General features: G+C 37.9%; 1 protein-coding gene across 1 annotated transcript in view; it reads right to left on the minus strand.

The window, feature by feature from the left end:
- PARD3 (par-3 family cell polarity regulator) overlaps nt 1-14,093 on the minus strand; it is a 397,383-nt gene that overhangs the window by 138,103 nt on the left and 245,187 nt on the right. Inside the window, exons 17-19 of the mRNA XM_031059323.1 lie at nt 13,695-13,739; nt 7,193-7,420; nt 250-466 (exon numbers count right to left, since the gene is read on the minus strand). Of these exons, the coding sequence (XP_030915183.1) occupies nt 250-466; nt 7,193-7,420; nt 13,695-13,739 (490 nt within the window). The remainder of the gene's footprint in view (nt 1-249; nt 467-7,192; nt 7,421-13,694; nt 13,740-14,093) is intronic.

Raw genomic sequence — 14,093 nt, forward strand, 5'->3', positions numbered from 1 at the left:
TGGCTTAAATTACTTTTTCCTTTGCCTTTCCTTTCCTTTGGCCTGCCAGCCATCTCCTTCTCTTTCATTCTGAGCTGCTTCTCCTTTATCACACCATCCATAGACTCAAAAATTGAGAGATCAGCCTATATATATCATGTATGGATTTGCATAGTAAAATATGGCCTCAGAAAGAATTTCCAATATAATGACTAATTAGAAAAATAAACTTCTTATAATTCATTCTACATTTGATTGCAAAGTACCTACCTGAACATGTCTCCTAAGCCTTTCAGCATTCCTTTCTTTGCCTTAATTTTATCCTTCTCTTTATCTCGATCTTTCTTCTTTTCCTTTCCAGTTTTTTTTCTGTCACCTTTATCTTGGCTTCCATTCATGTGTCTCTCTAATGAGTGGGATGGCTGATCACTTGCTGTGGACACAGATTCTCTCCCAGATCTTGAGCTCTCCTCTGTGTCTTCCTCCACTGAAAGCATGTATTAAGAAACATCAGTGACATAAGAACAAAAAAAAGGGCAGACTTTTTGGTATATTCCATAACGTATTTTGAAGCAGGATATATGCAAAACCACAATAAACTCTTTTTTTTTTTTTTAATCAGTATCTGCTTACATGGTTTTCCAAGAGTGTTCACTAGAAGAATTAAACTCATAAAAGCAAGGAATTCACCTTTGCAGACCATTCTGCAAAACACAATTTGCACTTTATGGGTACTCTGGATAATGTATGGATTAATAAAGAGAATTAGCAAAGTGATATTAATTGGTCCATTTTGTTTCAGTATCTAAATCAGTTTAGGAGAGATTTAGAAATATCTGCAAGAAATAACAGCACCAGTGCAGCATGCCTTGTCCATATATTTTTAGTTATATTCTCATAAAGATATGAAAGTCATTAGGGAGTGTTAAACCTCAACACAAGCCATAATAGACCTTTTTCCTTCTGCAAGTAACATAATAGTTTTGTTATGCTTCTTCATTTCCTGGAGCCATTTAGAACACATCATGCACTATGATTGTTATTTTTGGTGTTATTCTTGGTTGAGATGGGGCAGCCTGGGAGGTTGAGGTAGGGAGAGCTCATCAAGTGGAACAAGTAAAATACTTTAAGGGCAGATAAAATGTTCCTTCTCTGTTTCTAATCCAAGACTAGGAGTCCTAAAGCGCACCCAAGGTTAGATTTAACGGCCCACATGTAGTTCAGAAAGATTGAAAGAAAAATTTCTAAAGAAAGAAAATCCGCTGAAAACCTGAAAACTGCTTCAGCAGTTTAGTAAGAAAGAAATAAAACACTTCAAGCTGGTGGGTCAGAACACCGCACTGCATGCCTTGTGTAGCTGGGACTTTCCATGAGCTCTAACATTTTATATCATCACATTTAAGTAGGGTTCCAACCATCTCCCAGCTTTCCAACAGACTGCACAAAGCAGCAATTAGGATCACAGATGCATACTTGGTATTGCCTCCTGTAGCTCCAATGAATACAAAGGCTCCAAACAACTTCTGGCAGTAGAATTTGAAAAAAAACCCACAGTCTTGCCTTATATATACACAGTCTACAGAAAAGAAAAAAAAATTTTTGTACTCAATAAGATTTTGAAATGGTCATGGCTTATAGAAGGAAAAAAAATGGTTTTTAGTTTCACCGATGTTTACTACTTCTTAATATTATTCTGCTAATATTGCTCTAGATCTCAGCACCACTTCTACAGCCAACAGAAGAGTGTAATTCTTCTGAAATTTCCCATCTATACACTACTGTAGAATATAAACTTGCTTTTCTTAGTCATCATTCATCTTCACCTTGCAAGTAAATCATTGAACCTGAAAAGTCTACAAATCACTGACTGAAAGCCATTCAATATAATGTCTTCTCTCTCTCAGAAACTTGCTTGCAAAATACGTTTTATTCCTTAATATTACAATCCACAGACATGTCCAATAGACTTTGCAGTTATTCACCAAGTATCAAGATTTCTATAAATATTCTCCAGCCCTGGATGATCACACAGACATATTTCAAGAAAAATATACCATGTCAGATAGATCTCAACATTATTTTTGAATCTTAACTAGCACTCTGAAGTACAAAGAGTGGCCAGGCCTTGGCATTTAATTCAGGACTGCTATGAGTAAAGCAGATGATACAGCAGCTTCTCAACTGTAGATAGAGTTTTAATATTCATGTTATTGTATTTTAGGAAACAAATAGGTCCTATACATGCCTCTGTACTAGCTGTTCTTGTACTTTTTTTGGTCCCAGCACTTCTTAATCAGTGTCTGGAATGATATTTAGTTATTATTAAAAGAATTGTGGAAAAACACTTTGGAATAGAAATGTTAATTTTTTAGATGTTAATTTATAGCTGCAATCTGTTCTAACTAGACATTTAAAAGACTGTACTTGCGAACGAATATAATTAGCAAAAAAAACTATGAAATTTCTGACAAATTTTGAGATCAACTGTTTACTTGGAACTTCACTGCTAGAATTTTAAAGATGAATCAGTTTTGACCTATGTTTGTTCATACTCACATAACAATACATTAAATAAATCATAAATATATATATATATATATATATTGTTTACTGTGCTATGCTGAGTTGCAGAACAACTTGTCATAACAGCGTGGCGTGGTTTAGGAAGGGTACTCCCCAGTTTGGTGCTCCTACTCAGACTCTCCAAAACATGTGCTACCCACTTGCTCCCCTTCCCTTCCCCTTTGCCCCTGCAGCAGGATGGAGAGGACAGCTGGAGGCACAAAAGGTAAAGATCACTGGTTGAGATGAGAACAATTTACTGGAAACAGCAATGAGATAAGAAAACCAACAGTAACAGCAACACCACAAATGAAAAGCACGTAAGGAAAGAATGATTGGCAAGCACATTCTCACCCCTGACAACACCTGACTGTTCCATCCACTACTCTACAGCACCTGGTAGGGACCCCTTCCCCCATCCCTGGAAAATGATGTGAGGTGGTATGCAATAACCTCTGGGTCCTGGCCTTGCCTCCTCCTGGCTATGGCAAAAGTCAGCCCTGTCCTGCCCAGAACCAGGACACAAAGCTCCCACTTGCTATTTATTTTGCACGTTCCATGAAGAACATTGTCTCCTTTCTGCATTAGTGTTGCAATTAATATTTGTCTATCATACACAGTTTGCTTGCAATTAACTCAGTAGCTTAGACTGAGGCCTGTGAACTGGGATGCCTGTTCTCCTGGAGTAAACACTGGTCTCTCTACTGAACTAAATAGATTTCCAGTTTTCTTAAAAGGACCCGACATGAAGAAGCTTGTTTCACTTTTATGCAGTGCAGTCATCCTGCAATTAACATACACATAATTACTAGTGTTTAGAACAAATGCAAATGCTGCTCAATTAAAATTCAAACCCAGGCTACAAATGAAACTTCTAATTTTTGTTATGTTGCAGTAATGACATTAGGTTACTGCAAAACGCAGGATGTATTTGTTTTGGTGCTGTTATTTTTCCTTTTTTCCCTGCAACCTCCTGCCTCTCCATTCAGGATGCTGAAGCCAAAAAATTAAATTGGAGTATACTTTAAACATCAATTAAACGGAACACCAGTGTCATTTCATGAACCACACTGCAGTATGGAGAACTACACAAACAGGTACTATGAAGCTATTCTCCTAATTAGCCCATAAAATGGAAAAGATGCACATGAGGAATCAAAGCTACTTAATGTGAAACTATTTTGCCACTAAGCTTCTAGGCCTCTTATTGTGATATTTAATGCAGCCCTAGATTCCAGCAATTAAGATTCAGCAAAAGATTAGAAAGCTTTGTTGATCTTTCCCAATCAAAATTCCTTGTTCTTCTTCATGCCACTAAAGATAAACATTTTGCTTCTAGTCAGCTATTTCAAGTATTAAAGAAAAAAACAAAACAAAACAAACAAACAAAAAAAAAACACCAACAAAAAAAAAACTCAAAAAAGGAAAAAAACAACCAAAAAACCCCCCCAAACCAGGAAAAATTATCTGTAAAAGAAGAACACCAACAACTCTTTCCACAAATGCTCTTTCTTTACAGCCATTACACCTCACACACATCTTCTCAAATAATTAAAATGTTACCTCAGAACCAGTCAGTGCCATCTGATTTTAATCCTACATTTAGTAATTTAATAGCATATTTTTGCAAGGACATTTAGAAGAGTCAGCCCCTTTGTCACATATGCTACCTGTATTCTTTATGGCTTTTGTGTATGGAATGATGACATGTTAGGAACTCCTCTATACAATATATGGCAGTGCTATTATTTGCTAATCCAAAGCGGATCACTGTCTGGAAGACAAAGAAACACTTCTAGCACTGAAACACTTGAAGAAAGGCAAAAAAATTCAAGCAAGACAAATGGATCCAACCTCAAGGCCGTCACCAAACTGACCACCAGCATGTTTGCCTGGGTTTTATAATGAGAGAAAGCCACATTCTAATTTCAAACAAATATGGAATAATTAAATACAATTTCAGAAAAACTTAGGCAACGTTGTTATGGCAGCAGTGAGGCATTAGTTACATTAGATCCAGATTGTAAAACTCCTACATATTCATATGTGCCCAAACTTTGTCCAGCTGAAGACACCATTTGGTAAAATCTCTGGAAGCCTAAGTCCATATAAAATTTACACAAAGTGAAGCAGACTGTAGTGCTTTTAGGTTTAATTCAGATACAGACATTTTCAGGAAGGCAGGTGACAAAGGGCTGGGACAACTCTTAAGCTTCTTCCATGGTCACCGTGAGAAGCAAAAATCCTCAAGGACTGAATTCTGTCCAATCAACCTCTTACATTTGATTTGCTACTAATCTGCTTCTATGAATCTGGCACTTGAAATTTCTGGAATACTTCTTGCATGTTTCATTACCATATGTGGAAGCTATCAGAACACAACAAAATGCATACTTGTACACATATAGCTTGGCCAAACTTTGCTCAGCCCTTCTTCACCATGTGGGATCTGACAAGCCTCGCTCTTGCTCTCTCATGACATGAGATGGCTCTTGGTCCATGGTGTGAGACAACTTCATCCAGAGATGAGGGCACAGACTCACCCCATGACGTTTTGATTTCAGCCAGAAGGCTTTGTCTGGTCCCTGCTTCTGCTGGTTTTGGCTTTTATGGGGCTGTGTTTTGGATTTGTGCTGAACACAGGGTTGATAATATAGAAATGTTTTTGTTATTGCTGAGCAGGGCTTACACAGAGCCAAGGCCTTTTCTGCTTTTTGTACAGCCACAGTGGTGAGGAAGTTGAGGATGTGTAGGAGGCTGGGAGGAGACACAGTCAGGACAGGTGGCCCCAGCTGACCAAAGAAAGGATATTCTAGAATCATGGAATCATGCTCAGTATATTAAGCTGAGGGTAGAAGGAGGAAGCTGGGGACATTTGGAGTGATGGTGTTTGTCTTCCCAAGTAACAGCAGACAAGACAGGGCCCAGTTCTCCCAGGGATGGCGGAGCACTTGCCTGCCCATGGGTAGCAGTGAATTAATTGTTTTGCTTTGCTTGTGTGTGTGGCTTTTGCTTTCCTAAGAAGTTGACTATATCTCAATCCACAAGGTTTCCAGCTTTCACCCTTCCAAATCTCTCCCCAGTCCCACTGGTGGGGAGTGAGCACGCAGCTGCCTGGGGCTTTTGGCTGCTGCAGGAGTTAAGCCACAACACTGCTGCTCCCATGTGAAGGATCCAAAGGGCTCCAAATACTTCCTTGCTACTCTCTATGCATTGCATCAACAAGCTTAAAAACCCTTACCAGAATCTCATAAACCTATATTCACCTTGAAAGTGCTTCACAACAACAGTTGTGTTATATTTTTGATAACTGAAGTTGAACCATCTCTAACTACTGGATAAACCTTGGATATCTGAAGCCTCAAACCACGATATTGTTATCAGTAGGCTCACACCAACAAGGCCTTCTATAAAAACATGGTCTGATGTCCCAAAGAACACAGGCATGCAGCTTGCAAGAATGAGCAGGATCATTACACATTTTCTCACACCTATTCTTCTACTGGCCAGAAATAGATTGACAGCCAGCAGCACCACACCAGCATATAGCCTCACTACTCTATGAAATTGTTAAGTGCTGCAAAAGCAAAGCAGAATTAATTCCATCTGTAGCTACATTTGAGAAAAGTGACTGGCAAAATGATCTCCCTTGTGGCCTCAGAACACTCTTAAAAAGAGGCAAATTTAAAAAAAAAAAAGGCCAAAAGTTTTTTAAAAATAAGAGTGGTTACAGAAGTAACTTATAAAAGAGTATTAGGGAATGATGCTTATAAAACATAATTTCTGGAACTAAAAAACTTCAAAAAGAGCAAAAAATTCCTTTTCAAGCCTTCATTAAATTCAGAATAAATACTTTACCATTTCAACCTTCCCACCATCATCTTCATTCATAAACTTCTAACTAGCTGCAGGTTGATTAAAAAAAAATTCTGCTGGTGTGTGACAAGTTGAAAGTAGTACAACATGAAGGTTAAAAATTCAATGATTTTAATACAACCCCTGATTGAGGTAATTTACCATTCATACTATTTTCATTCAATATGAGTTGTCATTTTACCAGCCCATTCTTACATAGTTCAATAATGATAAGGTTAGCTTTGAAGTGATTCTTTTATGTTAATGACATTTTCCACATGTTGGGTCATACTTCGGGTTAAAGAACTGAAAATGTAAATGAATGCCCATTAGGGTGGGTAATAGCTGATCATTAACTTTATATTTTATTAGATCTGCCAACCTTACTCACTCTAATTAAAGGACAGTGATTTCTTTTTATCCCCCCCAACACTACAAATGTACTATTTCAAAGTTAGATGCCTATATTTTCGTAACATAAATGTAGTGGGTTTGCCTTTCAACCTATTTTTTTTTTCTAGTTTACATTAGTACATTAATTAGCAATCTTACAGAATATTTTCACAGTAATTTAGGTAAACACATTCCAAATAATCTTATTCTCTTATTTTAGAAAGGAAGAAAGCTGCAGAGTGCAGTGATCTGTTAAAGCAAATGAAGGGGAAAAGCCTAAATATTGATGAAGTCAGTTCTATTCTTTTAAAATTCTAAAATTATGCTCTGCTACTTTAGTCACTTTCTAAAGGAATTAACCTATGCCATTAACACTCATTATGCAAAGCAACAGTTTACTTACAAGTTTCCATGCCTTCATCATCATCATCTGCCACAGGTTTGTCATATGATTTGTCTATGGCAGCTCGGAAGCTTTCGTTGCAGCCTCGTCCTCGGATAATTCGCGGCCGTGGGCGGTGGAAAGGAATGTCACCGTTCAGTGTCACCTCAGCCACGGCTGTCTGCAGACTTTCCAACGAGCTGGATTTCTTCAGACCTAATGAAGGCCCCACATCTCTGGTTGGGGAACCTTAGTGATTTAAAGGGGGAGAAAAAGTAATTAGAATTAGTATTGAGAACGGCATGCTTGATTATGCATATCCATCCTGAAAGTCTTTGGGGACACACTTAACATTATTCACATCATCTCTCAATAATCTGTAGGGAATTCTCCACAGATTTGTTGGTCTCAGAAGCAAATGAGTATGTCAAGTCACAGTCAGTGGAACTGACAATGTTAGCAATGTCTGGCTTTTCAAATCAGTGAAGAGAGACCAACATCCATTACTATTATTTTACAAAATTTAAATGATAAAGGAATCACAGGGCTTTAAAAACTTAGCTCATACAACCAGCACAGATGCATATCTAACAGCATCTAACAAAACAATTAACTATTTTTGGTTGAGCAGAAAATTTCCTCTGTACTAGCAACTGATGAACAGAGAGCAGATCATCGGCATGAATCCTACCATGTGTAGTGTAACAGTCTTGCAAAGCAGCCTGACCTCTGGCTTCAGTGAACATGCTGTTTGTCTGAATTTTAAAGAATTGCATCAAATTGCTTACAATTTCATAATTAAATGCTTCTGAGAAATATCAGCTGACTTGCTCAGATTATGTGAAATTGTTTAACAATAATCTGTGGATAGGACCCAGTAAAATGGCTAAAATACCAGTTACCCAGCTGGAAAATAAATGCGCTCCTGGCAGTCACAAGGAGAGACTGTTGGGGCAGCACTACTACAGCTGGGGCTGAGGGCAGCTCTCATCACTGATCAGAGGGCAGCATACCCAGAGATGCGCCAAGGAAGCCTCAGGCAGTGTTCAGCAACAGCCTTTCTTCATCCAGACTTCAATCCTCAATTTTGTGGGTTAAATGGACAGCCTTTGTTCTTAGACAACCACTCACGCTACAGATCACCTCACAACTGCCCAACTAAACCTCATACTAAAGTTAAAACTAGGAAGAATCTTTCAGGGGAAAAAAACCCAAAAAAATCCCCATTTTATTGATTTTATTCAGAAGTGCAAGTACAGTCTTAGCTAGATTTGCTATAGGATTTGGGAGTGGAAGGCAAGATGAGGAGGGACAACATCATCATGGCTACATTTCCTGAAATTATGAGACCAGAGCCCTCACCTGTAACATGAAATTTGCACTTTTTCTCTACCCAAAGGGAGCACAAAAGAGAACTGTTGTGGCACCACAACAGTCCCAGGTGGTAGGCTGTTACCTAGTTGAAATCAGCATCCTCATCTGGCAAAAATAAATTTCACAGCCAGCCACCACCGAGAGACAGAGCCAATGCTTGAATCCTCAGGAATACCAAAATTATTAACAGTACATTAGTGAACACAGGTGTGAATAAAGGTGTAAAAAAGGAAAACTACCTCTTTTAAGCATTTATCTCAGAATAATACAAAGTTCTGAAGATGATCCCTATTCTGGAAGAAATTAGGAGACAGAAGGGAGACTGCATCTGTCACTATTCTTTATGAAAGCTATGTGAAGTTACCTTAAATTGGGGAAAACTGCTACTGCTCTACTAAAACTATTCAGTATTCTTTGGGGAGGAAAGGGGGTTGTTTGCCCCCACAGAAGAGAAGATGAACAGCAGCATGGCAAATTTTCTCCACATCATTTGTTACCTTGGTATGAGATGAAGCAAGGCAGTGAATGCTGTCATTTTCTATTCAGCTATTAAAAGTCTGAGCAATTACGTTAAACTGAAATCCCTCAGATCAAATAAATTCAAACAGCAGCTGTCAAAGTATTTCCCTTCAGCTGCCCTACTGTTAAGATTAACTTGTAAACAGAAACAAACCAAAAATCTACCCTCCCAGGTCTACACAACTCTGCAGTTTGGTTCCCACAGCAGTCTGTGGTCCTGCTACTTGGACCCTTGGCCAGAAATAAATGCACCCCAACAAATGAGACATTTTATCTTCATGAATTCCCATCTCCTAGAAGAAGCCACCCTCTCACACACAGCCTGTACTTATTAGAGGGCTGAGGATGGTTGGGGGCAGAGCACAGGGCCAGCTGGGACCAGGGAGGGTTGGTGGCTTCCCAGCTGTGCAAACAAGCTGCAGTCTGGAATTGCCAAACTTCTGAAAATGGCCTGAAGTCTAAGGCGAGTGTTTTAGAGAATATTCTCTCTGCCAACTAAAAGCACTCCAATTTAGACAGTGCCCTATAAAACTGTCCACTTTCTAGTCCATGGTCAAATCTGCTATTCCCCCACTAATGCCTGCAGTATACAAGAAATGAGACTTTATTTTGCTTTTTACTTTTCAAAGTATTTAATTGTATTTTTTTTAATTGTCTATGAGACAGAAAAAAAAAGAATGCAACATCTTGGAGGAAAAAAAAAGAGGAAATGGGACAGTCATATATAAACCAGCTGTTTGACAGATCCAATTTCATATACAAAAGGAAAGGGTGTCCTCTTACATGGCAACTTACTGTAAACTTCCTTATTCCACAATCTGCTTTGTAACCTTCCAAATGAAGTGCTCATATATCTTTTCCTAATTACTGAGTGGCTCTTTTTGTAAACAGTAATTATAAAGAAGGCATTTATGTGCCCATTTGTGTTCATAAAGAACACTAAAAAAAGTTCAATTTCCTGACACCCAATATAGACCTTTGTGAGAATTGTATTTATGTAAGCTGTGTTTTCCCAAAGGATATCCCATCTGGGATATGACCTAATGTTGAGTACTGTAAAACTAATACTGGATTACATAAATGATAAGAATATTTATTGAACTTGGGTGGCCACAAACACAAATGTGAACAGGTTGCAGAATCTGAAATGGGGAATTCTCCTCTCACAAGCAATTTTATCAGTTGATCATAGAGCTGTGTATATTTTAATGCCTTCACTATCTTCTATGGCTACTTCATAGCAAATCTACTATTCTAAAAATACACAGTTAGGTCTCCCTGTAAATAGTGTGTTAAGAATTTATTACTAGAATTCACCAGTCAGAAAGTGAGCCGTTTACCTATAATCTGGTAAAAACCAGCAACTTTCTTTAAAAAGGATTCTGTTTAAAATTTATGAGTCACATCAAAACACTGTTTTCTAAACACAAAAATGTCAGCATTTTCTTCCAGCCTTTACAGCCCTGGTGGTAATCATCAGAAGCGTTATCTGCTCAGAATGAGTCCTACCTCTATTTTGACACCAGAATTTAAAGCAGAAAAAAGGAGAGGAAAAGACACATCTACCTAAAGCATATTTATATGACTGAGGATGAAAGGGATTCTTTTATCATTTTTAAAATTTGAAGTTTATCAAAATCTCCCTTTCCAACGATTTCCCTAACAAATATCCTTTGAGGTGGATTCATCCCTCTGTATCCCAGCAGTCCTCCTGCCGTGACTGCCACCATGCATCCTCCTCACAACTCGGCAGTGCCCACACCCTGTCCATCTCCTGAGGGCTTTGTCACCTGCCAAACACAGCCCCTGCCCACCACACATGTCCCTGCACTCCCTGTGTCCCCAGCTGGCCAGCCCTTGGGGACAAGGGCCAAGCCTTGCCCTCCCAGCCCTGCAGCCACCATGCAGGTCATGACTGCGCAGGTGTCTCTCCATGGCACACGCACCAAGGGGACACTGAGCACACAGGCATCACACCAAGCCCGTGTGCTGCTCCCTATGCCTATCCTTTGTTTCTCCCTTGTGCTGACACTGTTTAACAACTCACTGTGCCTTCCCTCATCTCACCCTAAGGTAATTATTTGTACAGTGACACCAATCCGCTCGGGCGATTTGCAAAGGCAAACCCCATGGTGTCAAGGGATATATGATGTTTTGTCCAGAGTAGTTAATTTTAGTCTATAAAGCAAATTTTTCATCAGCACATTCTTTTAAATCATCTTAAATGACAATTTTTTTTCTTTCTGAAACATTAGTTTTATGAGCTGTCAAGTCAAATGCTACCTGCAACTGATGCCAAAAACTTCTCTGGATTTCATTAAACCAGTTTTGCAAAGGCATAAAGTCTACTTTTTAAACACCTTCTTGAAGGACATTATCAGTGAGTCTATTTACTTAGTAATATCTGCTCCATTACATTTGATAAATTTTTCCATTTCTAGTTCAGTTCAGACACTAAGAGATCAACACTTCATCTGGGGAAGGCAGGGGAGGAATAAAGTAAGAAACTGCATCAAAACCAGTTTAATTTTGATTCAGTTTAATAAAAGTTTAATTAAAAAAGCATTGTGTAAAAATAAATCCATAAATAATTTAAATAAATGTTATTTGATTTTTTTCTTTTTCATTTTCATAACATGCACATGGAAAAATAACCACCTAGAGCTATAGTATGCCTGGTACTCTATAAATGAGCCATGCTCAATTGCTACTGAATATACTTCTAACCTCTAGGATGAACTGTAAACATTGCAAGGATTAGGTACTTCAAGTGAACTATAGAAAGAAAAATAATTTAAAAACTATTACAGTAACTAGAGCTGGAGAGTTCTGTGCTCTCCTTTTCAGCCAATACTATTAAATCCAACTGTGACAGTAACATAGTTTGTTTTTATCTTTTCTAAAGTAAATACATGTTGAAGTTTTCTGGCTTTTAGAGTTCATTAAAGCATAGTTCACCACACATTTGAAGCTTTTTTTTTCTTAGAACCAGACAATTTTTAAGCCAAACTACAGTAAGTAGTTTGTTTAACAGCTACATCCATCTTCAGTAATGGAAGATATCCAGTGTTTAAATACAAAACCTGGTTAAAAGCACACAAGATAAATAAAACAAAAGTACAGCAAAAGGTGTTTTCCTTTTTTCCAGCCACTGAAATTTTTTTCCCAGCACATTTGCTGTGCACAAAATGTGTAACTGCCTAGTCCAGACAGCATGGTCATGCTCTTTCACCCAAGTTGTCCAACTTGCCTTTTTTTCGGAATTTAATCCAGGTGTTGCACATAAAGGAAAACTACACTCAGTTCATACCACCCTCAACTGATACCACCAAGACCACTAAGCACTTTTAAAACCTGAGGATTGTATTTTACTAAAACACACAGGTTTTACACCATTCTAATCACATCCCAGTCAACTACACAGGTTAATAAGAAAATGAAAAATAATTTACAATAATTTTGAGTTTGGTCTTTAACTTGTTTTTATGTGAATAATGTTCAGAGGTGAAGGCAGTTCCTAAGCATCAGTTATTACCACAACCATTAACACAATTCATACATTCACACTCTGATGGCTTTAATCCTCCAAAACATTCATACATTTTGAGTTTGTTTACACATTCTTTTTTTGCAAAGCTGCAAGTCTGTGGCCATACTCTGCAATGTTTTAAAAGCTAGAAGACTTATCTGTTCAAATAAAAATGATAATTGTATCACTTGATTACTTACAGCTTTTCAGTATTCCTACTCATGTTATACAGTCCAGTTAAACAGAGATGCAGTTGGGAATTAGTAAATGTAAATTTTGTGTTGAATGCACTACTCGTCAAATCATGATAAAATAAATAATATTTTCAGGTTAAAAAGGTGAATTGTTCCTAATTAGAGCTAAGTAATGTTATGGTGTCCTCTGGATCTAGCCTAATTAAAATAGCATTCCATAGGTCAAAAGCTAACTTATATTAATAAATCATAAAGGTTCATAATTGCAGTTGGTGCATTATTTTAATTACTAATAAAAAATATGCCTTGAAAGCTATTTCTCATTATCATTTTGTGAAACATTACAATGAATAGTATGTGGAAAAGATTCTATTTACATATTCTTTTGTTCTGTTACGATGCTCGGGTTTCAGCTCCAAAAGCAAATCAACTTGCACAAATAATCTTCAACTCAATGCACAACATGTATCTGATGACCACTTAAGGCAAAGGCAGCAGTTTTCTAATTAAAATAATTATTTTCAAGCACTGTGTTAGCACTGTAATAGCCAAACACTCGACTCTTCTAAATCATCTCTCTGTGCACTGCAGTTTGAAGCTAGGAGGAGATTTTCCAAGATTTTTTTTTTGAAAGGACAAAAAACCCCAAACAACTCTGAATATTTATGAGTTTAAAGTGCAGAAACAGGTGTCTGCCTACATGACCTGGTTGAATATATACTACCCTAGATACTTATCCTATAGAAAAATTTTGTTTTTCTGTACGACTTGATTATTCACAATAGAAAGCAGCCATGCAGGTACTGGAATATTCATGTTTTCATGCAATTTGACTGGCAGTTCTGTAATTGTGGTAAGCTGCTTTGACCAAGGTTTCTATAGCAACAGCCTTACTGTCAATTCTTACCTGTTTTCTGGTCATCCATTGTACTGAGCTTAGTCTCGTCAGCTACTGTTAAAAGGTAAATGCATATTGGTTAGGCCAGTTAGTGCCCATGCCCCACATGCACTCAACATTCCTCCTGCTTTGCATATTTTCTTTTCAAGTTAGGGGACCTTAGAAATGTCCTACTTCATGCAAATAAACTGCAAGAGTAAGCAAACATTCTGGGGGGAAGTGGCAGCAAACCAGTAACCTTCATGCAGTGTCAGTCGTTCACATCACGGGCAGGTACAATATGTTATTGACACGTTAGCACGCGGCACTCGTCAAGACAAGTCAACACCTCCAACCTGACTGCAGCCTGAGGATCTTTGTGAATTAGGGATTGTAGGCAAGACACAACTATTGTAAAGGAGGGAATTG

The sequence above is a fragment of the Geospiza fortis genome, unplaced genomic scaffold (assembly GCF_000277835.1).
Source record: "Geospiza fortis unplaced genomic scaffold, GeoFor_1.0 scaffold75, whole genome shotgun sequence".
Classification (NCBI taxonomy): Eukaryota; Metazoa; Chordata; class Aves; order Passeriformes; family Thraupidae; genus Geospiza; species Geospiza fortis.